This window comes from Echeneis naucrates, chromosome 17 (genome assembly GCF_900963305.1).
Source record: "Echeneis naucrates chromosome 17, fEcheNa1.1, whole genome shotgun sequence".
NCBI classification, from domain to species: domain Eukaryota; kingdom Metazoa; phylum Chordata; class Actinopteri; order Carangiformes; family Echeneidae; genus Echeneis; species Echeneis naucrates.
This window is the reverse complement of record NC_042527.1, coordinates 3,260,064-3,285,264: the sequence shown is the minus strand read 5'-3', so window position 1 is coordinate 3,285,264 and position 25,201 is coordinate 3,260,064. Positions and strand designations below refer to the sequence as shown.

Below are 25,201 nucleotides of genomic sequence, written 5' to 3'. Positions count from 1 at the left end.
TGAATAAATTTCAGATATTACCGTCACATAACTGCAGGTTGTACTTTACACCCTGCATAATGATAATACAATTATATGTGAGCTGCCAATGGATAAGCTGAAAGAAGACTTGTTTGGACTCATTACAGATACAGAAATTGGGATGAAACAAGAAATATGAAAATAACTTGTCCAAACAAGCCAATAAATATAATTTTATCTACTATCATGTGTTTTAAAAGTGAGACCCGAGCCTACATGCGTGCACATGTAAAATATATAGGAGCTGCTGTTGCTGACCTGCTGCAGAAAAACACACTGTTCTATCATGAAATTGAATTTGCAGTCTACCTGAGTGTCAAATTCCTCTTTATCCATTTTTTTGTGCTTTATACTTTATATTTACTGTGTTATCAAATGCAATTTTTGTATTTAGTAAAATTAATGTCGGTCTCCCACGGCAGCTGGTTACAGATGGTACAGATGGATTATGCTTGAAGGCATTGAGTTTAGATAACATTCTGGTTTGATCTGCAGGTCTTGGAAAAAGTTGTTGATAATAGGCAATAGGTCAAAGCTCCGTATCACATGATGTGTGTCACAGCCTGTGTGTCTGCTCTAGCCCGTTAGTATGTTCGCTGAAATTAAAACCAAGGAGCTTCATAGCTGCCATTCAAACACATTCACATGTTAATAAGAATGGCAGGTGAAGGACAGAGGTTTTCTCTCTCTCACTCTCTCTCTCTCTCTCTGACTGTTGCTCCAAATAACTTTAAACATAAATTGTGTGTTTTTTCATGTTCGTAACTGCTAATTTTTCCGATGATTAATGATTTTTACACATATATATATATATATATATATATATATATATATATATATATATATATATATAATATTTAAATAAAATATAAATATGTAAAAAAATATATATATATACACACATCTCAGTATAAACACAAAACAATTTCAACTGATTTAAAATAAAAAGTGATTGAATATTCAGGTATCTGAAAAACTCTGTAAACAGACAGAGGTAGCAATTAGAGCGTGCAGCAGACAGTCTTTGGGAACAGGAGTGTTTTAGCAGATGCCTGGTGTCTGATGTGAGACATTGAGGGAAGGTCACAGGTGCAGGTGGCCCAAGGGTGAGGTGTGTCAGCTCATTTGTGCCTGGTGTATTTATATTAGGGATTGATATTGCTAACGGGCCAATTTAGGGACAAATATATAATTGCAATATTTGGAATTTCACTTTGTGCTTGTATAACTGCTGGTTGAGCTTGTTTGTGTTTCCTCTGATGCAGCTCCCAGTTATCACTTTGCCAAATGTCAGATTATTGAGTAATAAACATGAGGAGACTCAGAAAGTGTGACCTGGTGACCTTTGCTCAGACATGCCTCCACAAGGAGCTCTCTATCATTTTAGATATGTTATTTTATTGCAGACTCCATCTGTGGACGATTGTGAACACTACATGGGCTACTCAATTCAAAGTGCACAAAAAGCTGTGCGGTCTACATTGTCTACATTTTAAGACCATCAACAGACCACCAAATAATACGGATGCTGCCTGAACAGCAGATTCCATTTTTAAGCAGAAATAAAAATCTAAGTTTCAATTGCTTTTTCTCACACGTACTAAAGTTGTAAAGTTCAAAAGCTTTTTTTGAACAAGAAAAGCTGAATTAGGACATTGTGTATGTCATGGGCGTGATGTTTGGATAGTTTTATTTCTGCCCTCACACACAGACTGACAGAAAGATTGGAAACATCAAAAGGCAAAAATGTCCTCTTAAGAAAAAGAGCTGCCGAGACTTTTTTTTTTTTTTATGAAGGAACAGCAACGAGTCAACATCTTTTTTTAATATCTCTTGTACTAAAAGTTGCGCCAATAATTTTTATATTTATCAATACTCCTGTCTTAAAAAATAAATAAATAAATAAAAAACCACCAGGGCGGTATCAGCTGCAGGTTTCAGTGCCCATTCCCAAGTTAATACAGATCAGAACAAATGCAAAGCTGCATTAAACAACATTTTCCTGCATCGACTAAGATGGTTATGTTGTCTCTGCAATGTCTTCATGGTGTGTTTGTCAATAGGAATATCTGTTGAGTCAATCAGCTGAACTGGTTTGGTGCCAATCTGGTTGAAGGGGCAAATGAGAATTTTATCAGTTTTTCAGGAAATAGTATATCTTAACTCTAAGAAAGAGAAAAAAGGCATGTTCTCATGATCTATGACAAGAATTTGATCATCTAAATCTAGACCCGAAGGATGCTTGACCTCAGCCTTCAACTGAGGCTTCTCCTGTCTTAAAAATTAATCCTGTTCAGTTATTTGTTGGTTAGCTGCATTGTGTATCTGAATGCGCGTGTGTGTGGGTGTTATACTTGAGTATGACTGTGTCGATAGCACAAGGGTCCATGAAGCGCAAATCTCCAATTAGCTGCGTGGTTACACCGCACAAAAGGTTTAACATGACCTGCTCAGTTGGTGTTCCTGAAACTGGTCTTTTTTTGTTTGTGAATTATTGCTGTAATTTCAAAACAGGGCCTTAGAAAAAAGACTCAAGCTCTTGTGTTCCGTTTTTGTGGACCTTAATGAGACTACAGAATGAGAAAGACATAATTCAATCAATTTTTGAAACGTGTAAATGCAGCAATATCACTAAAAGCATCAGAGAGACAGAACTATCCAGGATTGCTAAAATTATATACATATGTGTGTGTGTGTGCGTGTGTGTATTCACCCTGAAGGAATCTGTCTGAGATCCATCAGTTGGCTGAAATTCTTCATAAATTGAGAAGCTTTTTTTTTTTTTTAATTTCAGTTAGAGTAAACAAATAGGAGCTGACAAAAAAGGCAAAGGGGTAACATTTCAATGAGGAATTATAAATCTCGGGAATAACAGATAGATTTTTATAGATTTGTTTATAAAAAAATCCACATGACAGCATGTTCTGGAAATACCCTAAATTCATTTTAGACAGACATGTACATATTGTTTTTAACGTTAAAGGTAAAATAAATAGATAATTTCATTTAAAAGCTGATTTAAAAAGAAATAAATGTGTGACACCTGTCTAATTTTTCCAATAAATCCATATCGCAGCCCAGCTTTATGTATGAGAAATCCAAAAAGGCTGCAGTACAAATTTTGCATCACATGCATCACGTCTTTTATTGACTTTTAAATCAGATAAAAAATACGTTCCAATGACTCTTTGACTGTTGTATTTGACTATTTGAAATGGTTAAATTCATCTCTAATGCTTTTTGATTGACAGGTAGATTTTTATTTAAAAAAAGGGAAAGAATAGTTGAATCTTCACATTGAACAGCTAAATACAGTTTAACTGGCAAAATTACAGTACGAGTTGGGTAAATCCCTAATATATATGTTACCCAAGCTGCCCTTCAATAACTTATATTTGGACAGACTAAGTGTCCTTGTTGTTATGTCTCTGATGACACACATCATCGATCCCCAGGCTAAGATTCAATGGCAGTCGCGTCTGAGGCTTCTTGCTTGATCATCCCCCTCAGCTTCTCAAAGTTAGACAGAAGGAGGCAAGAACACAGAAAACAGCTTCAGTGATGGCAGTAATGGCCAGAACTATGACAGTAAACTAGAATCCTACTCTCACCCTTAACACTACCTGAGAGAGAGAAAAAACGTGCTGTGCCATGCTGAGGGTTTTAATGTTTTATTCCTTTGTTGTTGTGTGAGAGAGAGATGATGACATGCTGCTAAGTGTCAAACCACCGAGACATCAGCCACTGGTTTGTTAGCTTCTGTTTTAAAGTCTTCAGCTTTTAATTTGCTGATACTGATTGGGGGGTACAGGCTGTCGATCAGACATTAACCGCACCCCTTCATGCATACTCCAGGCTTTGTAGTACTACTTTTTTCTCTAAACTGGGCCACCGTTTGGAAAAGAAGATTTGAAACTTGTGAATGAGATCAGAAACATTAAAATAAAAGCATTTTTTATTTCAAAATTTTATTACACAAATAACCTTTAGCGTAATGTTTTCAACATTTTCTAAAAACTCAATGAATGGGTCACTGCTTCTTTTTCCAGGCCACATCTGAGTCAGTGACATCCACACAAAGGGAAAAATTTCTCATACGGCTTTTCACTTCATGTTTTTAGCCATATAGGTTTTAGTTAATGTCTAGTGTTTCAGTGGATCCGTGGTTTTTCTAAGACCTGAGTGGGGTAATTTAGACTGAGAATTTTCTGGTGGGAACACTTTCTCTAAAGGTTCCTGCTCCCCAGAGAATGTTCCTGTAGTCGTAAAGCACTTTAAAGGTTTTTCTGTATTGACTTAGACCTTTCATTCTGTCACTCTTTCCAGAGACCAGGTGATGAAAATACAAATCAATAATAGATGTCATTAGAACACAGTAAGGGCTTGCTCCCTGATGTATCAAACAAAGTAGTCAAAGTGGTTTCTTGGCATACTAACCTTCACAGAGGGAAGGAAAAATCTCCAGCACATCCTCCCCCAAAACACGACTTTCGCACTCTGTTGTATTTCTATCAACAGCAGGAACAGGGCCTGGGGACAGATGCTGTGCGACACTTGTGACTTCCTGTAGGGTGAGAAATCTGTCAAGTGCCCCCTTCTCAGTTCAAGCCTATGCCTGGGCCAGTCTCTGAAATAAAGTCAACACACCACCTGTCATTGTAAAAGGCAACATCTAAATTATTTGCCACATGTCCTATCTGTGCTGCCTTCGACACCCCAGCCCTAAGTGGCTAAGTGGTTTCAAATGCGAAGGATGTTTCAAAGAGAGCTCAAGGAAGGTGCACAAAAAGTGCCAGATGAGGCTTCCTCCTTTGGTGCTTGTGACTCTAGGGGCATTTTGTCCTTGTAACCGAAACTCCTATAGCAGTAGAATGCAATTAAGATTCAAAAGATGTTGTGCTCCCGCTTTAGTCTGCAGTGAGACAGATAAGCAGTATATGTATGGAAAATGTATGGATGTGGGAATGAATGGGTGAATGTGGCTTCAAGTGCTTTTACGTGTTCAATAACGCTACAAAGTTGCGATAAGTACAGTCCATTCACCATTTAGTTAGAAAGAAATGTCCTCAAGTATAGGTCCAGTAGGGCAGCACTGCGGCCTAAATTGCAACTCCATATTTACGGAACAATAAATGAAAAACAAGATCACCATTATTTTTTTTTTATTGGTTGGTTTTTACATTTCATTGGACCAAAAATTTACCGAACAATAATTCAAAACCAAATCATGACTTTAGCTTACCGTTATATACGTATATATATTTTTTTTTTTTTTTCTGAATGTTTCAATGCATCACCACATGAAATTATTCACAGCAAATCAAGTGCTGAAGGCTAAAAAAGCCTTGCCAGTTAAAATAGTAATGCTCTGTCAAAATTTAATAATTGTCAATATTTACACCTCATTAATTTGGATCCAGTGTCCTTGGCTGTTACTTACGTGATACCAAGCAGGTCTCATCGTTTCTCAAACTTATTCTCAGAATTTTGTGGCAGACACCTTGTGAAAAGGCACACAACTTCCACAATAGAGCACAAAACAACCCAGGATTCCAGCTGAGAAAAATGTGTCTTTCAGTCTTTTCAACAAGACTATATAATTCCACTGACAGTACGAAACGTCACGAATGAGAGAGGAAAAGACAGGCGGGCATAAAGAGGGACAGAGTGTGTGATACTGCAGTGTCCGTGGCAGCCTGCATGTAGTGTACTGTATGTTGAAGTTGGGTTACCGGCAGAGCCTGAGGCTCTAAGAGCAGGAGCACAGTCCAAGGGTACCAGCACTATCTCTGCACCAGCCTAGAGGGCATTCCAGCACAGTGGACCAAGCACTCAACAAAGAGAAAGCTTACTGAGAACATGCACACACACACACACACACACACACACACACACACATACATACACAGTCAGACACACACTGGTGACAGAGGGGTGGTGATATTGAGGGAGGCTTAAGAGCTTCAAATTGCCCAAAATGGATTGTGTGCTCCCTGCTGGAGATTGAGAGATAGCGAGGAAATCATGGGTCTGCTATTTCTAGTATTCTGGGGTGATCTAAATCTGTAGTTGGATGCAGCAAGCAAAGCTTTGAGTGCCAAAGCTCTGCCCACAAAAAGAGAGAAATCATAAGGGTGAGATCACACCGAGCTTTTCATGCACAATATCTTACATAATTTTTTCATCATCAGAGGGAAGTCCAGCACAAGGCGCTATGTGTGCATCTAATTGAACTTTCTGCAATTTGCAGAACAAGACTCATAACTACTCAGTGATGGGCCAAATCACACATCCACAGAGCAGTGCATAACTAATACAGTTATACGAGTGTGAGATTGTTTTCAGTTTTTTGAAGTTCGAATCCAAAGGACTTGAGACGCAAGCAACTTGAAAAATTGTTTCCTTCTTGATCAGCACACTATCTACCTCATTCTATCAGCATGTCTTCTGATACTCAGACTGGAAACTTATGACTAATGGCTGAGCTGACTGGTGTGTACGTGATGATTGCCATGTCCATTTTTCATGTGTAGCCATACAAACCAAAGCAATTCAGATACTATGTAACTTACTGCTTCCATCCATCTATTTCCATACAAAACAAAATACAGCAAGGAAACAAGCAAAATAGCACCAAACAAATCAGATGTGCTTGGAGATATAAGGAGACCAACAATCCCTCAAATTCAATCCTAGTGTTTGTTAATTAGTAGTTTGCTGTTGGCACCTTGATGCAGTTCTTGGTGCATCGCCACCACTTAATGTTTACCAGTGAATGATGTGATGCAGTGAACGCGTATCACACATGATTAAAGCCTTTGTCATTTTAATAAAGTTCACTGTTGCTCTCTGAGTAAACTACAGCTTGGAAAATTGCCACTCTGTAAGCAGATACTCGAATCTTGCTTGAAAGATATTTTAAAACTGTGATCATCACAACCTCTTATAAATAAATTTCACTTAATAAACACCCTGACCACTGTGATAGGGAATAGCATAATGAAAAACATTTTTATTTTCATATTTTCTAAATAAGAACACTGTAAGCCAATATAACCAAATAAAGCTTCAACACAAAAAGTTACATGCATTTCTGGTGTTCCCGCAGTTTCTATCTAAATGTGATCATGCATTCTGATCATACAGTATGTACTACTGTACATACTTTTTTATATTATCTATAATACTTGTTTATATTTTTTATACTGTACATTATCTATTGTATAATTCTATTTCCTCTTTTTTACTGATGCTGCTGTAATACTGAAAATTTCCCCACTGTGGGACGAATAAATAAATATCTTATCTTATCTTAATATCTTCTGCTCATCCTTTTAAGTAGCAATGAGGAAACCAACTTCTCAGTCTGAGATCATAAAGATGCTGAATTGATCCCTTTTAGTTTTTCTGTACAAGCAGCCGACAGTTAGGCTGTTGATAAGGACGGTGATGGGTTGTAACATCACCCGCTGGATCCAATAGTGTGTGTCCAGACGGCATTAAGAACAGAGGTACAGCAGCAATGCTCCAAGTCAAAGGGTCAGACTGATCCAAATCTTACTTAAATTATTCACACGACTTGAAGCGTGGGCAACAATAGCCCTATTTTGCGGGTGCTACAGCAACGCCAAAAGTTGTGTTGAAAAGTTATTGTTTAACACTTTTAATTCGTCCATCACAAACTCTGAAGCCAGTCAGTTAGCTCGACTCACGCACAGGCAGCGAGAGTCGTTCAGTCGTCAGGCTGTGGATCCAGTAAGTAGCTCAAAGAAAGTGTCTCACACTTTCCCCCTTTTGCCTAACAAACCCACATATTACTTTTAATATTGTTAAGAAGGAGACAGTTAGCCAGTTGGCATATTATTATTATTTTTTTTTATATTCAACCAAGCACTGCACTGCGTGCACTGTTTGAATTTGAAAGAAAGAACCTGATGTCGTTTTGGTCTATAGAAAACATACTTTTTTTTTTTTTTGCTTTTGTAAGAAAAACTGGTGAGTGGACTATTAAGTTTTGGTATTCGGACTCATTGAGTGCTCAGCAACCTGATAATAGAATCACCCCTGTCTACAAACAGGCCAAAAAGGGGTTCTTAGAAAGAGCTGATTCCACAGTTAGAGGAAAAATGAGTGAAAATGCATCTCTCAGAGCAGAGAAACATTGTTGTGAAGATTATGTAATTTTTGGAAGGGTATTCAAAATTGAGTGTGTTTGCCTTTAAACTTTGGGGTTGATCTGCTTCTGCAGTGATCACAAAAACTTCACAATACCTTCTACCTAAATAAACTGAAATGAGAAAGTGGGTACATGAGAGTGTGCTGCTATCTCACCTGGGTTGAACTTCTTTCTCTCTAGTCATTGATAAATATAGATTTTTATATAATCTACTTCCATTAAAAAAGTGACCATTATCAAAATTTTAAATGATACCCTCATTATTTTTAATTCTTCATTAATATTATTTTTCATTTTCAACTCTCTTTCCAAATCCAATTCAATAATCAATATTATATTTCTAATTGACATAAAATAATGAACATCAGCTCCATAAAACTCTTGTGAACTTGAGAGTACACTTTTGAGCACATTTTACCTTCAATCCAAATGGAAGCTAAGGATGGTAGTGCTTTTTAACTAATCCCCCTCTCAGGGTTTATATGTATCCTGACAGTTCAGAAGCATCATGTTGAGGGCCTCTTTCAACTAGAATGATGCCATCTTGTTCTGTCTTCAGGTACATGAAATTGTGAAAAGTTGCGCAATAATGACTAATGTTTTTATTTCTTCCTTTGACACGATCTATGTAAGCCTCTCCAAAAATAGCATGACCTTTGCACCAAACGCTCCGGACCTATGTTGTCATGGCTGCAATATGAAATCTGTTATTAAGGCTATAAAACAGTAATTAGTTTGATTCATTTTTGGAACCTACACAAACACTATTTGGTTAAGAAGAGATGGTAATTTAAGCTTCAAGCACCTCTGTCTCTGTTGTCATGGTAACAGTAATGAATCTGTTGTTAAGATCATGTAATGGTCAAGGTTTTTTTAGTTTTATAAGCAGAGAGCCGTATGGTTCAGAAGAAACTGTGCTATGGGCTGACCTAATTCATTAGACTGGAGAACTATGCTCTTTATAGCAACAATAATAAACATATTTAAGTTGTGATGTGTTTATGGATCAAACAACAGCAATGGGTGTATATATATATATATATATATATATATATATATTGCTGTGTGTGTGTGTGTGTGTGTGTGTGCACTCAGCACATGCTCCACTTACTGGAAAGATTGTGATCGGGAAGAACAATTGAGTTCATTCCACCTAAAACTACTCCTTTAGGTTTAGAGCCAAACCATCTTTCTCTCGAGTAACTTTTCTGCCATCCTTCTTTCTTTAATTTCAATCTAAATGTTAGGTCAACCAGGCCAGGATTTCCAAATAAACAGGAGGAGAGAAAATAGTGGATCTGTGAATTGTTGAACTTTGAAGGAGCTGTATCATTGCAAATGTAAGAGAGGAACAAACGGTCAGCAGGAGAAGGCGGCTAAAGTGGGTGATCGGTGTTTCCAAACTGAAGTTGTACATATACACATAACCCCCCACACACACGCAAGAAACTGAGTGTGCCTGCCAAAGCACAGAAGGGGAAAAATATGACTAATTACATCACTTTCCAAGCCATTGAAAGAGTAAATACCAAAGAAGACACATGCATATTCATAGCAGGGCACAGCGGGATTACCTTGAATGTTGAAAATCATCCAAAGTGAAACTGTGAAGTGGAAAGAGGAAGCTTTTGACACAACAAATTGACAATTATTAGCCCGACAGACGGGGAGCCAGACATGGACCAACAGATACTTTCAGACAGGCAACATTAACGCCACGCTGCAAGTCTTATGAAAGCCTCCTGCTGGGTTTAAACAAACGGTTACGCACTTTTAAAATCACACAGCAGCTTTTGACTCAGTTTAACATGCTGGATAGCCAGGAAACTTTGGCTCTATAATTAGCCCACCACTGCGCATCGCTATTGTGATTCTGAAGTAAAGTTTGAGCTGAACTGAACTGAATTTTAATAAAAATTTGAATAATGGAAGCAATTAAATTGAAACAGTCACATCATCCTGCTGTTAAGGGATATGGAGGCTAGGTTTCTGAAATCCACAGCATTTAGTTATGGTGGACTTGGTTGGTTTGCTCCTTAGTTAGTAAATCACAAATCTTTTATTGTAACCATATAAAGTACTAGGTTTGATATTGTGTAGTGTATGTAATGACCACATACATTACTGACCTTGGATAATTAAGGGCAGCAATGAACATCATTCTAAAGCGAGTAGGGAAGAGTAGGAGTTACTTCACAGTAATACTTCGCATATCTCATTTTCACTTTCAATTTAACCAGAAAAGAAAACACTTGAAATAATACAACCATCCCCTTTTGTGTAGCGTATTTCCCGAGTCTCTGTGAAACGCTCTCATGGACACTTGGTAATTGTAACTCCATTGTTTATTTTGCTTTAAAGTGTGCTTTTGGTTAGTGGATCATTAACCCATCAGGTTAAGGCACTCCAGTGAGATTTTTAAACTTGCTGTGACAGTGGATATAGTGCTATACAGTTGACGGATGTGGCTGTGGAGGTGTTCTGCGTGTTGTCCTGCGGTATTGATCAATAATGTTTTCACTTTCTTGGTTCCTGTTGTGTGACTGGAGTCTTTGGTAACCTTTGTCTATGAACTTTGTCTGTTGTAATGCTGTTTGTATTAATAATAGTGGCCAGTGTAGCGAGCTTCACTAGGTTGGCATGATGATGTTTGCTCTTGTGTGTTAAGCTTATAATTGTTTTGAGATCATCGTTTCCTTCTCATTGATTGCTTACAAAAACGGACGTCAACTCTCATTTTGTAAAATTAAGCTCATGCAGATGAGCCATCAACCACCATTTTATCCAATGGCCATCACATGGGACACCATTGTGAAAAGAAGTCAGTTTGTATAAGTCTATATGAGGATGTCCCTACTCTCACTTCTCAATTTATTATCTCAATCTCTAGTTTAAAGTCTGTTACTGAGAGGTGTGGTTACAGTATGACTTGAATGACTGTATCTCACAATCAGGATATAGTACAGACCAGGTCAGATCCATACCCCCATTCTTTTTTAAGCTTCGACTTCTTCAAGGTGGCCAACAGCCATATTAAAAAGTAGGTTCAACGCAGAAGTGATGATGGATCCACTGGTTCCTTATCTTCAACCTTTATCTGTAATAGCACTTCTGGCAGTGAGTAACGCAAAAAACTTCAGATCACATCACTGGTTTTCTAGGGGTTACTGCCTGGCACATATATATATATATATATGTGAATGGCTGCCTCACTGCATCATTTTCTGTGTGGTGTGGAGGCTGTATGTAATGCAATTTAACCTGTGTTCATTTGAAAACATTAGGAAATTCCTCCTTAGTTTGTTTGGCCCTCTTGAAGACTTTCTGTACAATCACGCAGTCTGAACACACCTCATAACACAGTACAAAGCAAAATTAGTCGGTGTCAGGCCCTGTTCAGTTGCTTATTGTCCGTTTCGTCCTGCTTTGTTTAGTTACCCGTGCACTTCCTTTTTATTTTGGTAGTCTTTCTTCATCATTCCCCACTCCCTCACAAGATTCCCCTTGTGTTTAACCTGTGTGTTTACCTGACCTTTGGCATATATAAGTTGTGCCCTCTTTCCATTCTGTGCCAGATCGTCTTGTCGGTTTTTAGTGAATGTTCCAGCATTCTTTTCTGTCAGTTTCCCTCTTGTTCTGACCACACACAGCAAACCGTGTTTTTTTTTTTTTTTTTTTTTTTTTTTTTTTCCGGGGGTGGGGGTGATTCCCTGAGCAAGTCTAGTGATTGTGGACCTCTGTCTGTGTTCTGTGGATTTCTGGTTTTGACTTTGCCTTTAATTCCAGCCTGTCTCCGACCCTGCACTTTGATTCCAGTTGTTTCCTAACCAGCTTGTTACAGTCAACTGTATGTTGTAAAATCCAAAATAAAAAAACACAAGGCTTAGGGCATATAATTTGCTGAATAATAAACAAACATGCTGAGCAGAATGCTCTGTGAATATGCATTTTGTCACATTGATCATAAAAACAAGGTTCAACCACTTCTAAACAAAGACAGATAGACTAAGTTAAATGGCATCGCTTTTGAAAAAAAAAAAAATGCTTTGAATGTTTCCATCACACAGCAATAAGAAAAAATAATGGGTAACAACCTGTACATGGCAGGTGGGAACAGCAGGTTGTTTATGGTGACTGCAGAATAGCTGACAGTTTCTTGTGATAGCACTAAAAAGCGCTAAAATATGCCCCTGAGCAAGTTTCTTAACTCATTGTATATGCACCTACAGTACCTGGAGCAAGTGCTGCCACTGAAAGCGATATGAAAAAAGCTGCTTTGGAGAAAAGAGCCTTTTTCTTGTCCCTGTGATAATGCCAAGGCAACTGGAATGAGGGAAAATCTCTTCGACAATCAGCCACAGAACAGTGGCAGTGTGAAATGTGGTTGAGTGTCTGCTTCTCTCAGAGAAGTGCACAATAGACACAGCTTGCCTGAGCTGTTGTCTTTGCACATATCGTTTCTGTTGGCCTCAGCCATGATAAGACATATTATTTCTCTCAGTGTCTCAGTGGTGGTATGGCAAGTGGGCATTTAAATAGCTGGTGCTAATGTGTATACTGGAGCTTGAATTAGAGCTGTCATTTAGCTGTCATGGACTGAATGAATAGCACGATTGAAAATTATGTTATGTGATTAAAAAAATATATGTCTGTTAAATAAATGTTCGTTTGCAATTTGGGGGAATAACTGTTTGCGTTTTAGACACAAGACTTGTGTAGCAGCAGTGATCCCTAATGGAAAGGGATAAAAGAAATGCAATAATTGCAACAACTAAAACTGTCGCTTTCAAGAAACAAGGCAGGTGCACATTCTTTTCTTTGGCTTCCTTTAACTATGTTCTTTTAATGGGCGATCACACAAAGCCAGTTTCCAAACTATTCTGAAACAGCAAAAAATATACACACACACGCATATTGTTTTTATTGTGTTTATTGTTTGTTGTTGTTTGTTTGTTTATTTATTTGTTTATTTTTCAGGCTTGCAAGATGTCCTGCCAGAGTTCCTGCGTGGGCGTTTTGTGGAGGCAGCCCTTAGCTATGTGGCATGCAACTCCGAAGGCGAGTTGCTCTGCCGCAACAATGATTGCTGGTGCCGGTGCTCTTCCCGCTTCCCAGAATGCAACTGTCCATTTGCTGACATCAAGGTCATGGAAGATAACCTTGAGAAGAGCAAAGAGGCCTGGAGCAGCTTCAACCAAGACTTCATGGAATCAGGTATGGACTCAAATGCTTCACATGAAACTCTCTTTAGCTGGGCAAACTACTCATGATGCAGTTGTTTTGAAGGAGATTTTATTTTAGTTTAATCATTGTTATGCTTGACTTCACACATTTTTAACACATAATAAATTCAATTAATCATATTAAAGCCACTATGTGTGGAATTGATATGTGATTGTAGCATTTAATTTAAAAATCCAGTCCATAGTCTCTTTTCAAAAGTAACACAAATTTTAATGGAATTTTGAGACAGTTGACAAAAGAAAGCATGCGTTTCCATCCATCACTGTGTGACTATCAGGAGCTGGTGCTAATTTTCCAGTCACTGTCATTAAACCGTTGGAAAAGAAGAGAGCCCAGTGAAAAAATGTCATTTCAAGAGAAGCAGTCAAACCTTGAATCGTGAAAATAAAAAAGAAAAGATGGAAATATGGCATTTCTTTTTTGTCCGTCCAGGCACTTCATTACTCCACGAACATCAGTGCACTGATTTATCCATCATAATCAGAAATGAAAACCTTTTAGTTATTATTATGAGGCTTGGAGAGCTCGTTTATGATGTACAGATTTTAGCATGTGAATAAGGATGGGAGGATAAACAAATGAAGCAGTCAATATTTCTACTGAAGAAAAGGCTGCTTGATCAAAATTTCTTTGACCTAACCCATTAAAAGCTTGCTTAATTCCAGTGTGTGTGTGTGTGTGTACTGTGGACATATATAAGAATCAGTCAATAAGCAACCTTAAGTAACCGAACAAGCAATGGTTCATGACTGTGGGGATTCATTGAATAAATGAAAAAACGAGGCCTCAGCTCTGTCTTAGAAAGGAAAAAGAAAAAAAAACAAAAAGAAGCCTTCAAGAGCACATGTACAAAGGAGGCATCAAGCCAATGCTTTGTGGCATAGGCAGCAATCTTACCCCCGTGGATAAAAAAATTCAAAGGGTACCCCAATCTGGCCTCACTATACAAACCTGGGGGGGCCCAAGCAGCTCAAAACTAACGTGTCCCCCCTGTGTAAACCAGATCACATGGAATCGGATCTTATCAAATCAGATTTGAGCCACTTCTATATCTGACGTTCAAAGAAATACAGATCAGATTTTTTTTAATGTGACTTCAACCGGTATAGCCATATGACCCCTATTAGAATTTAGTTCAAATTTAACTCTAACCCTAAATCAGCAGTCGTCATAACTGCGCACAGGTGGGGATCACAAAACAAAAACACACACGACAGACAACGGCAATGGAGGTGGTCAGTTAAATTGTAACATTAACATCTGTCCTCTACATGGCTGCTATTCCTGACCTCTTCTTGTTTGCATCCTCACGCAGAGAACCACACACAGTGTTTTGCTTTTTCATCTCCATATGCAGGTTGCATAGGTCATCCTAATAACTTTACCATTCTTTCGTGAGGGCAATTGTCAAACTGGGATACTTTGACAAAGCAAGTTACAGGACTTAGCTAACATGAAGAATTTTAGTCTTTAGCCAGGAATTAAACTTTAAGGACATGGATGAAAAACTTAATAAAGCATAATAATATCGAAAGTAGAGACATGAGTTAGTGAAGTGGCTCAGTATTGTACAATAAGAGTGCAGTGACCATCCAGATGCCATGTTAGACCAAACAAGGATGCAATGATTCCAGTTTGAATTAAAATTTCACCCTTCTTCGGTGAAACCACGTCCGCTTCTTCATTCATTATGGACCATCAAGGGCAGGACTTCAGTTGTGCTGCTGAGGCTTGCACATGAGAGAGGTTTAGTTTCACGGCTTTTTGCAAGAAACTTTTATAACAGGGTTGAAATTATACAGTATTTTACTATTTTAACAGATATTGTTAACCTTGGAGCCTAAACTAAACAAATCTGTGACTGCAAACTGAGGCAGAAAATAACTCATCCAGCAGGAATTTCTGACACGAAGCCCTCAAAACAAACCTCTCCCAACAGCTCGAGGCCTCCACCATACAGAAGTACACGTCGCAAACTGAATGTAGCGAAGGTACATTTAATGGCTTATGAATGTGCAATTATGTTATTTATTTTACAGTTAACTTCATGTTGCTTTAAAGGGTGATTCTGTTTTATTTCAACTTGAGTCTTATTATCTCTAAAACTCTAATGACTTGTAATAACATGTTCCTCGCTTTATTAAATGCTAAGATATAGGCAGGGCTTTATATTAATGAAAGTAGGGAAGAGACAGAGTTAGACAAACTTCCTTGGTAGCCAGTTGTTTTGGAGAAAAAAGAAGATCACAGGTAAAACTAATCTCATGCTCTTTTCTTATATTTTGTCATATTTCAGAATTTCTTCTTGGATCGATTTTGACCTCTGGTGTTTTTCTGTAAAGCTGTGTGAACACACATTTTTTTAGCTGATAAAAAAGATAATAGTCATTACCTCAGTGTGTGGTGTGCTCACTTAACCTGCCCTGAAATTTCAGCCAAATGGCCCCCCAGACTCCAGGAACCCCAATACTCCTCTGTTCAAGGCAAAAAAAAAAAAAAAACCCTAAAAACTACTGGGCTCTTTGTCAGTTAATACTGTAAACTGTAGACTTGTTGGGTAATGACCACCTTTAAAGTACAATATCATGGAAACATAATTACCTAATGTGTTGAAAAGTGTACGAGCCGTGTCTCAAAACATTGATTCTTTACTGGCAATTACATCTATACAGTACCTAAGCAATAATGGCCCAAACAATGCACAGAAAACTAATGTTAGAACTATTGGCTACATTAAAATGTCATCACCACCGTTAGGTTTTTGTCCACGTCTTTGCTGTCTGCAGTCGTGGCATTGAAAAGAACAGTAGTAGGAGTGGGAATGCACGCAGTTGTAATTGTAATCTATTCCAGCTGAAGAGAGATAAGAAGCTGCAAGGACCTTATTTTAATACTGAATGCTGAAATTATAAGAATTTATGACAAATGGGTTTGGAGGTTTATTCCCCTCTTAATATGAAATTAAAAAGATCATTTCACAGCAGCAGGACTCATTTCTACTGAACTAAGCTGTTTTATGAAAGTTGATAATTAAAGAAAAGTTGAATACGAATTCAATATCGTCTCAACGTTTTCATTCTGTAAAAATGCAGAACTTGGGAGTTGCTATATTACTCAGCGGAGCTCAGTGTGTGATGTTTTTGACTCACTTCTTGAAACTGCTGCATTATTAAATATAATATGGCAATGTGTAGCAAAGTTTATAGCCTGCAGTGTGAAAGCTGTGTGCTCGGCGTGCTTCAGGTGTATAATCTCATTCTGGTTAAATCGATTTTCAGCACGCAGAGGTGCCTTATCAGAACTATTCATCACAGACAGTGAGACACAGGTGTGTGATGTAATGGCAGCAATGATGAAGAACAAGTCGGGTGTCACTTTCTAAATTAGCCCACCCCTCTTTTTTTTTTTTTGATAAATCTCAGCACATCACCAGCTCATTTTTTAATGACTTGGAATATGTAGGCAGGATTTAATTAGAGACAGGTTTCTGGCACCTTTCTGGCATCTTTCCTTAACTTTGCGTGAGTGTGTTGTGTATCCCTGGAGAGTGATTACGTGTATTTGTATGCGCTGCTCTTTACACGGAAAATTGCTCTGAGAGTGACATTATGAAGGCAAGCAGCATTTCTCTCTACATTTCTCCTTTTGACAGCACTTAACTTTGCAGGTTTTTTTTTTTTTTGTTTCTTTGTTTTTCATTTTTGTACTGCATACTAAAGCTTTCTAAAGACGCACAAACAGTATTTAAACCAGAAGAATAACATAAGTATTTCTCAAGATTCTCTTGCTCTGCTGAATATATGTTTTTTTTTTTCTGTCAGGAATGCAACTTTGTGGTGTTTGTCTTGAAAAATTAGGCCTTTATGTACTTTTAGACACTGTGTTTGAGTAGGGAGCTAAGACTTCACGATCAGCTGCACACACAAGGACAGACGGCCCAGACAGGCATATACTGTACACCCACAGGCATGTTTCCAGGGGATCATCAAATTTTTATCTAATTCTGGGGAACTTCCACGCTGGAAAATGCACTCGTCTCACACAGGACATGTTGAAGTAAAAAATGAATGCAGAGATGCCAAGAGGGTAGTCAAATAATGTTTGACTCTGTCTTGTGCTCTGTGTGAGCTTTGCATTAGTATTTATTGTCTCTCCCTGTGCTCTTCCTTATTTCTTTCTTGTTCCCCTCTTTTCTAGATCAACACACAGGTACACAGTGATTTTGTTCTCCTGGGTGTGCCTAGGAAGTTGGGAAGCTGACTTGCATCTGCTGGGATGAGCCAATAAATTTATTGTGGTGGGAGGAAAACAACTGGGAGGAAAAAAAATTGTGTGTGTGTTTAAGAGAGAGAGAGATTATGCATGTGTGTTTATAAGAAACAGGGCATAAGAGACTGAGTCATTTTGTGTCCAATAGAAAAGAGGAGAATCGCCTTGGACTTAAACCATTCATTATTTCCTTACTTAAAATCCCCAGGCTATCTTACACACATTGCACAAATCAAAAGAGCTCTCTGCTCTGAGGTACTTTTGGAAGATTTCACGACAGTTTGGGAGCAATGCATCCAGGGAAGGGGAGAATAAGTTGAAAATGTCAGATATCACACCTTTGGCTTTGTGGGGTTGGAAAATGCAGCTTCAAAGTTTAAGACTAGATTCCTCAATACCCTGTCCATTTCAGTGTGTAAATACAATTAATGAGCACTTTCTTTGTGTTCCATCAGTCACAGATTGTTTTACCTTCACATAAATCAAATTAAATCAAATCAAATCAGAGTTATTTTTATAGCGCTATTCTCCAAGTCGACAAAACACATGTGGACTGGATAGGCTCCCAGGCACCCTCCAGGATACGTGCAAGAGTAAAGATCTGGTCCATTGTTCCACGACCAGGACAGAAACCACATTGCTCCTCTTCAATCTGAGGTTCGACAGTCGGCCGGACCCTCCTTTCCAGCACCTCGGAGTAGACTTTCCCAGGGTGGCTGAGGAGTGTGATGCCCCGGTAATTGGCACACATCCTCTGGTCTCAAGGGAACCACCCCAGTCTGCCACTTCTTTGGTACTGTTCCAGACTTCCAAAGCATTCAACATTTCCAGATGGATCTAATCAATCCCTGGGGCTTTGCCACTGTGGAGTTGTTGAACCACCTCGGTGACCTCCTCCCGGGAAATCGACACGGATCCTCTATCATCCTCCATCTCTGCCTCCACCCCAGAGGATGTGCAAGTTGGATTCAGGAGATCCTCAAAGGGCTCTTTCCACCTTCCAACTACCTCCTCAGTTGAGGTCAACAGTGAACCATCCTTGCCATAGATGGCTTGGATGTTCCCCTCCTGAGTTGCCGACTGGTTTTCCAGAAAAACCTTGGTTCCTCCAGAAAGTCCTTCTCCATGCATTCTCCAAGCTCCTCCCACACCCGCTGCTTTGCCTCCCTCACCGCTGAGGCTGTTGGTGCATACGCACAAACAGCAGAGTTTCCCCCCCCACAACCCTGAGGCGTAGGGAGGCGACTATCTCGTCCACCGGGGAAAACTCCAACATAGTGGTGCGCAGCCAGGGGCTTGTGAGTATCCCCACACCCGCCCAGCAGCTCAACCAATGAGCAATTCCAGAGAAGAATGTCCCCTCTCCAGGAGTAGGGATCCAGAACCAAGGCTGTGCTTCAAAGTAATCCCCATCAGGTCCAACTGGTAGCACTCCACCTCCCGCACAAGCTGCGGCTCCTTCCCCCCCAGCGAGGTGACATTCCATGTCCCCAAAGCCAGCCTCTGACCCCAGGTCTGGGGGGCGCACCCAACCCCATCTGTTATCCCATGGCGTGAAGAAAGTGCCACGTTGCTTTTTTGGGCTATGCCCAGCCGGGCTCCACGGCGTGCCCGACCACCAGGCACTCACTGACGGGCCCTCCTTCCAGGCCTGGCTCCAGAAGGAAGCCCGGGGTTTCCTCCAGGCAGGGTTACTATTTTCTTCCCTTGTTGTTTCATGGGATCTTTTGAACCACTCTTTGTCTGGCCCCTCACCTGGGACCAATTTGCCCTGGGAGACCTTCCCAGGAGCATTAGGCCGTAGACAACACAGCCCCCAGGTTCATAGGGGCACACAAACCTCCCCACCACGATAAGGTGATGGTTCTCCGGGGAGTTTTTTCAGTATCAGTTTGTCAAAGCTGCTGTTATCACTGGCTTCTAATAACATTTGAAGAAAGGCAAGCTACAAGTCCGTCCTCTAATATGTATTCAGCAAAGAAATACATAGAATATAAAGTCATCTGCATGAAGACCTATTTGAGATGGTCAAGAAGAGGGTTGCAGCTCAGGACTCTGAAATGTAAAAATGATCATCACCTTTCAAAGTTTTGACACATTTGTTCCACAGGGTCTTGGGTTTAGCATCAACAAGGAAACGCTGAGGACAGGACAAATAGTGATTAGAGTTTCTGACATCCAAAAATTACGCAAACAGGGAACTGGTTGGAAAACTCAGCAGACGAAAATAGCAGCTGGTGAAGATGGAAGTTGGCCTCAAAGAGATTGGACTGTTTTTGTTTTGTGATTTCAACATTTTGTGAGAAGTTGGATGTTGTGTTTCTCCTAAACCAAAAAAAAAAAAAAAAAAAAAAAAAAGAAATCTAATTTTGACAAGGCCAGTCTAACATTTGAATGCTCAGTTAACACACACCACAGCAAAATATACACACCGAACATGAGTGTACTGCAAACTAATTTCATAAAGCTTCCAGTGAAGATCACTCTCACTGCTTCAGTATATATAATTTTATTTATTTTCATCGAGAAAAAAGGCAACAGTGTAGTGATACAGCTGAGTTTCTATAGTAAACACTATTCTTTGCTGTATGTCATGTGTTTGGAGAATGTTGTCTCCTCCACAATCAGGCCTATGGAGGCAATGCTATCAGTTCTTTAACTCAGTACGATCCTCATGGCCATAAAAATCCATTGAATGAATAAGAAGTGGTCAATATCAGAGGGTGTTGAGGTTGAGATTGGCATGCGCCCTACTGTGACGTGAATCAAATGCTCTGCTGCACAGCCCCCCACACACTCTGCTGTTGACGTCTCAGTAAACAACAAAAAAATCTGTATTTTGTGGGTGGTGGTGATGAGCAAACTGAGATCAGATCCCTGTCCATCACCATCATAGAAACACCAGAGGCTGACTGTGGCAAATGGAGAGGACCTATAGAGAAGAAAGGCAGAACCAATACTGAAGCAGATGCATTTTAAGTCCAAATACTGCACACACTGACATGCTATGTGTTTCTGCTGCCTTGGCTCTAAGCATGCAGTTTACATTGTGTTAAAGCTATTCTCTTTCAGCGCATGCATGAATGACACTGAGGACAAGGACTTTGAACCAGAATATTCAGGGTTTTGTAGCATTGTTTTCACATCGATCAGTCCATGCATTGCTGCCGGGTTTTTGCATTGCTGTTTTATTGTCAGTTGAGTGTTGTGTTTCTGGTCTATATTTCCATCCACAGCAGTACACTGAATACGAAGAGCTGGCATTTAAATCCTGAGTCCAAGTTCAGTCAATGCATGAGTCCAAGTCAGAGTAATCAGTGTTCAAGTTTGAATCCAGGACTGAAGTTTATCAACACTGTTCATGTGCAGCTGCTCCACTGTCTCTTTAAGCCTCTAAAGCCAGATGCTCTGCTGTTTATCTGCCACAGCTAATTAGGCCTGCAAGCATAAACTAGTGTATTTGAGGAGAAAATAACTGCCATATGCTGTCCTTTTATTTTTTACTATTCATTGGTGTAACACATACACCCCATGAGATATTTCATTTAAATGGCTGTGTGTTATTTATGTTTGGGTTTGTTTATTTGTTAGTTTTTTTTTTCACTTTTTTTGTTTTGTTTCCTTTGGCCTGTGTTCCCTTTTGATTGAATTTCTTTAGATTCATATTTATTACTGATGAGTGTGATCTTGGTCCAAAACTGTCGGCAGAGAGTAATGTCTTGGCTCTTGCTGCTCTATTTCTCCTTCCTGGATCATTTACTTCAACTTCTCTTGTTTTTCTCGTTAAAACCCTGCAAAGAGAACAACTACCGGTCACTGTTGGAGGGTTACAATAAGAATCAGCAGGGGATTAAGCATTGCAGAGCTGGGAGGATTAAAGAGTTTCAGTGTATCCCTGTTTCCCGAGGCACACACATAAAAACCCACTAACACACTGAGGTTAAAAAATCTGATGAATTACATCAAACAAATATTTTATTTGTTGAATTTGTGTATAATCTGTTGAAAAGACGTATTCTGTTACAATTTTCATCTACAAAACTTCAAAATATGTGATGGTATGAGAAAGGATATGATAAAATGAGGTGGATTTAGTCTAAACTACTAGAGCTTATCTAGGTATTGGGAAAAGACCACCATGACATTGCCAAAAAAAAAAAGTTCTTCCCAATAATAAAACAAATCAACACCAGTTAAATTAAAGGCAAATTAATTAAATTTGAGTGCACACACACACACACACACACATATAGTTCTTGGTGTTTCCTTAAAAGTAGTTTAACATGGTATTATTGAGAATCGTCTGAAGACCGTTTTATTATTATTCCAATGTCCCAAACAGTATCTGATGAAAGACTCGTTAGTCCAGACAAATGAAGAGGAAAGCAGTATTTAACAGCTGTGAATATTCAACCATCACTATAACCAATGATCTTTTCCTGTCTGTCTTTTCTCAGCAATATTTGATAACGTTTAGCAGTTCATCATTTTGGCCCTATTCTCACTCTCAACCACTGAATTGCCCCCAAGCCAGGTCACCCCAGCAAACAAGACAATCATATTCCAGATTGTTCTTGTCTGAGGTTTCCAGGTGGTTAAACAAGCTCAAGAATCCCTTTGACCAGGGGCATCCTCCTCATCCTCATTTCTTCCAAGAGCAAACATTCCATGTTAGCACTTTCTCCTTCGTACATAAACAAAGACCCTCTCCTGTATGCAGTGGTGGAGGAAGTACTCAAACTCCATACTTAAGTAAAAGTACAAATAAACAGACAAAAATGTACTTTAGTAAAAGTACAATATCAATGCTTTTACTTGAGTAAAAGTAGCTAAGAACTTGCTTTTAAATATAGAAATATTAAAAGTAAAAGTACTTGCTGGATTAACAGTGTCAAACAAGACAACTCCAATTTCATCTATCATTATAGCCATTATCACGTTTTTATTTTGGCAATTTCAAATCAAATCAAATCAAATCAGATTTATTTGTATAACGCCAAATCATAACAAAGTTACATCAAGGCACTTTCCATATAGAGCAGGTCTAGACCAAACTCTTTATAAATTTACAAATTAAAACAACTACACTCTTTTGGCAGTGTAAAAATTAAAGGATTGCACTCTTGGCAGTGTAAAAATTATATAAATGGTAAACCCTTTCAACAAAAACCTAAGCACAGAGTTACGCATTGTTACTTTGTCACATTAACACAAACAAAGTCAAATTAATTGAATTCCATTCGTCAGTTGGACAGATTGCCTACTGAAGTTTTGGATGTGGACAAAGTTTTCCTTCCTGGACAGACTACAGCTCACTCAGATATTGAGCACATAATCAGATGATAAAAATTAATTCACTGAAGTTGTTGAAGTAACAAGTAACAAGCCCATCTAAATTTCTGTAATTGTAACGGTGTTACTCATTTTGATAAAGTAATTGATACATTACTAGCTACTGTAAAACATAGTGGCGTGACAGTTATGCGTTACTAAGTAATTAGTTACACCCAACACTGATTATAAGGCAGTTCTTTTATCATTGGTCGGTGTGAAATGCTGAGGGTTGAAGGTTTGAGAGGCTCCGCACCCTCTGATACAAACAGAAACCTAAATACAACAGTGCGCGTAACAAAACACAGGAAGAAAACTGAAAAAAAGGAAGAAAAAAACAAAAAGGATATTAGGAGGGATAGTAGCCAGGAGATTTTGGTGTGATTCAAGTATTAGCAACCCTAACCCACTTACTGATTTGTGAACTGTAATTTTGAAGCCTGTGGTTTGTAATTCGGGCATAGGCATCTTTGTTCTATGAAACCAGTAAAAACCATATTTGCAGGAGAAGGTGGAGCTGAGGAGGAATGACGGCTGGACCTGCTGTGTAGTATGTGGTACAGTGTAAACCATTGGGTAGCCATGGCCTGATGCTGAGCCTACTTTACCATCTGTTTTGCCTTTAGATGTGACTGTATTAAAAAAAAAAAAAAAAAAAAAAAAAAACATGCCATGATGAATTGAAGAGAAACTAGAGATCCGACCAGTCATTAGGAAAACATACTGAGTTAGTAAATCAAGCGAAAAGTAGTGACATTTTCCAATAGACTTCAATACAATGTGACTCACCCATTAATTATTGGGTAGAGTGCAAGTTTAAGGCTTTTCAGCCGTGATGGATAAATGAAACTACCATTTCAGGTGGACATCATTAAGATATTTTTATATTCAGAACACATCTGCCAAAAGCCTTATGGAGAGAAGTGAATTATTTTGGTGGCGTTGAACTTTGATAAAATCAGAACATGTTTATGCCACATTATCCACTGATTGTCAGACGGTTAGGCAGTTTTTATACTTGGCTCATCTCTCTCCATCTTCATTTAATGTTTTTCTTTCTCCCTGACTTGAGCATTTGGGGGTTGTGTTCACAGTATCTGCAGTCAATCTGCACCTATTCATCTTGCCACACCAGCTTTCTTGATTCTTATCAAGTCTTCATTATAGCACTACAAATGTGTTCATCGAAGGAGAGGGGGGAGGATGAGGAGGGCACAGCGAACAGTCACTTTCTTTATCCGTGCAACGTGCTGGGGAAGCATGATCTCCAGAAAGACTTGACCACTGGCATCCGCAAACCAGCGCAGATGTCTCTGGGGGAGGTTTTGGCAGCAGGGAAAAGAGAGGTTGGTGAATCTGAGGATTATGCAAAAAGACAGAGGCAAACTCTGGAGAGACAAAGCAACAAGGATAGAAGGATGCAGTTCCATTTTTGACCAAACAGAGGAGTGTGAGGTGGAGTGATGCGGCGACAGCAAGACAAAAGAGTAGCTGCTCAATATGCTCTTTGTCTTCCATACTTCTGCTGCCTTCAAGCCTATAAATAGCCCAAGGAAATGAGCCTCACGCTGACAAAAAGGCAGGGCACAGCAGTTCATCTGAGAATGTTGTACTGGGTGAAAGGAGGTGACACCATGGCTCCACAAGGCATAACCTGCAAGCAATAAAAACTTCAACATGTGTAATGGAGAGAAAAAGATTAGACGGAAGAGGGAGGGAGACTACATCAAGGCTGAGCGAGAGGAAAGCGGTGAATATGAGAGGGGAGGAGAGGACATGAAAGCAGAGTAAAAGAGATGAGATTATAGAGAAAGAGGGAAAAACTGACGAGGAGAAAGGAGACTATAGGATGATGCAAAGGGGAGTAGATGAAAAACTAGAAAGGATGACACAGGAAGTAAGCAAGTTATTCATCTTAAGGAAAGCGAGAAATGTAAAAAGTCAGGAGAGGATATGGATATAAAACAGTGATTAAAGAGGAAAGGTAGATGAGGTTGGACTGACAGGAAAGAGGAAAGAGTCGAGTCAGGGAATTGCTATAATCCCCAGCATCTCCGATTTTCCTTGTTTGAGATTTGGAGACAGAGCTGCCGCTTAAATCAAGCACCAGCTCTTACAAACCCGCTCGAGAAAGTTTCCCTTCACAGCATGGGATGAGAG

General features: G+C 39.1%; 1 protein-coding gene across 1 annotated transcript in view; it reads left to right on the top strand.

Annotated features, from left to right (window-relative positions):
• brinp2 (bone morphogenetic protein/retinoic acid inducible neural-specific 2) overlaps window positions 1–25,201 on the top strand; it is a 200,932-nt gene that overhangs the window by 142,273 nt on the left and 33,458 nt on the right. The window contains exon 6 of the mRNA XM_029524578.1: window positions 13,175–13,411. Coding sequence (XP_029380438.1) covers window positions 13,175–13,411 — 237 coding nt within the window. The remainder of the gene's footprint in view (window positions 1–13,174; window positions 13,412–25,201) is intronic.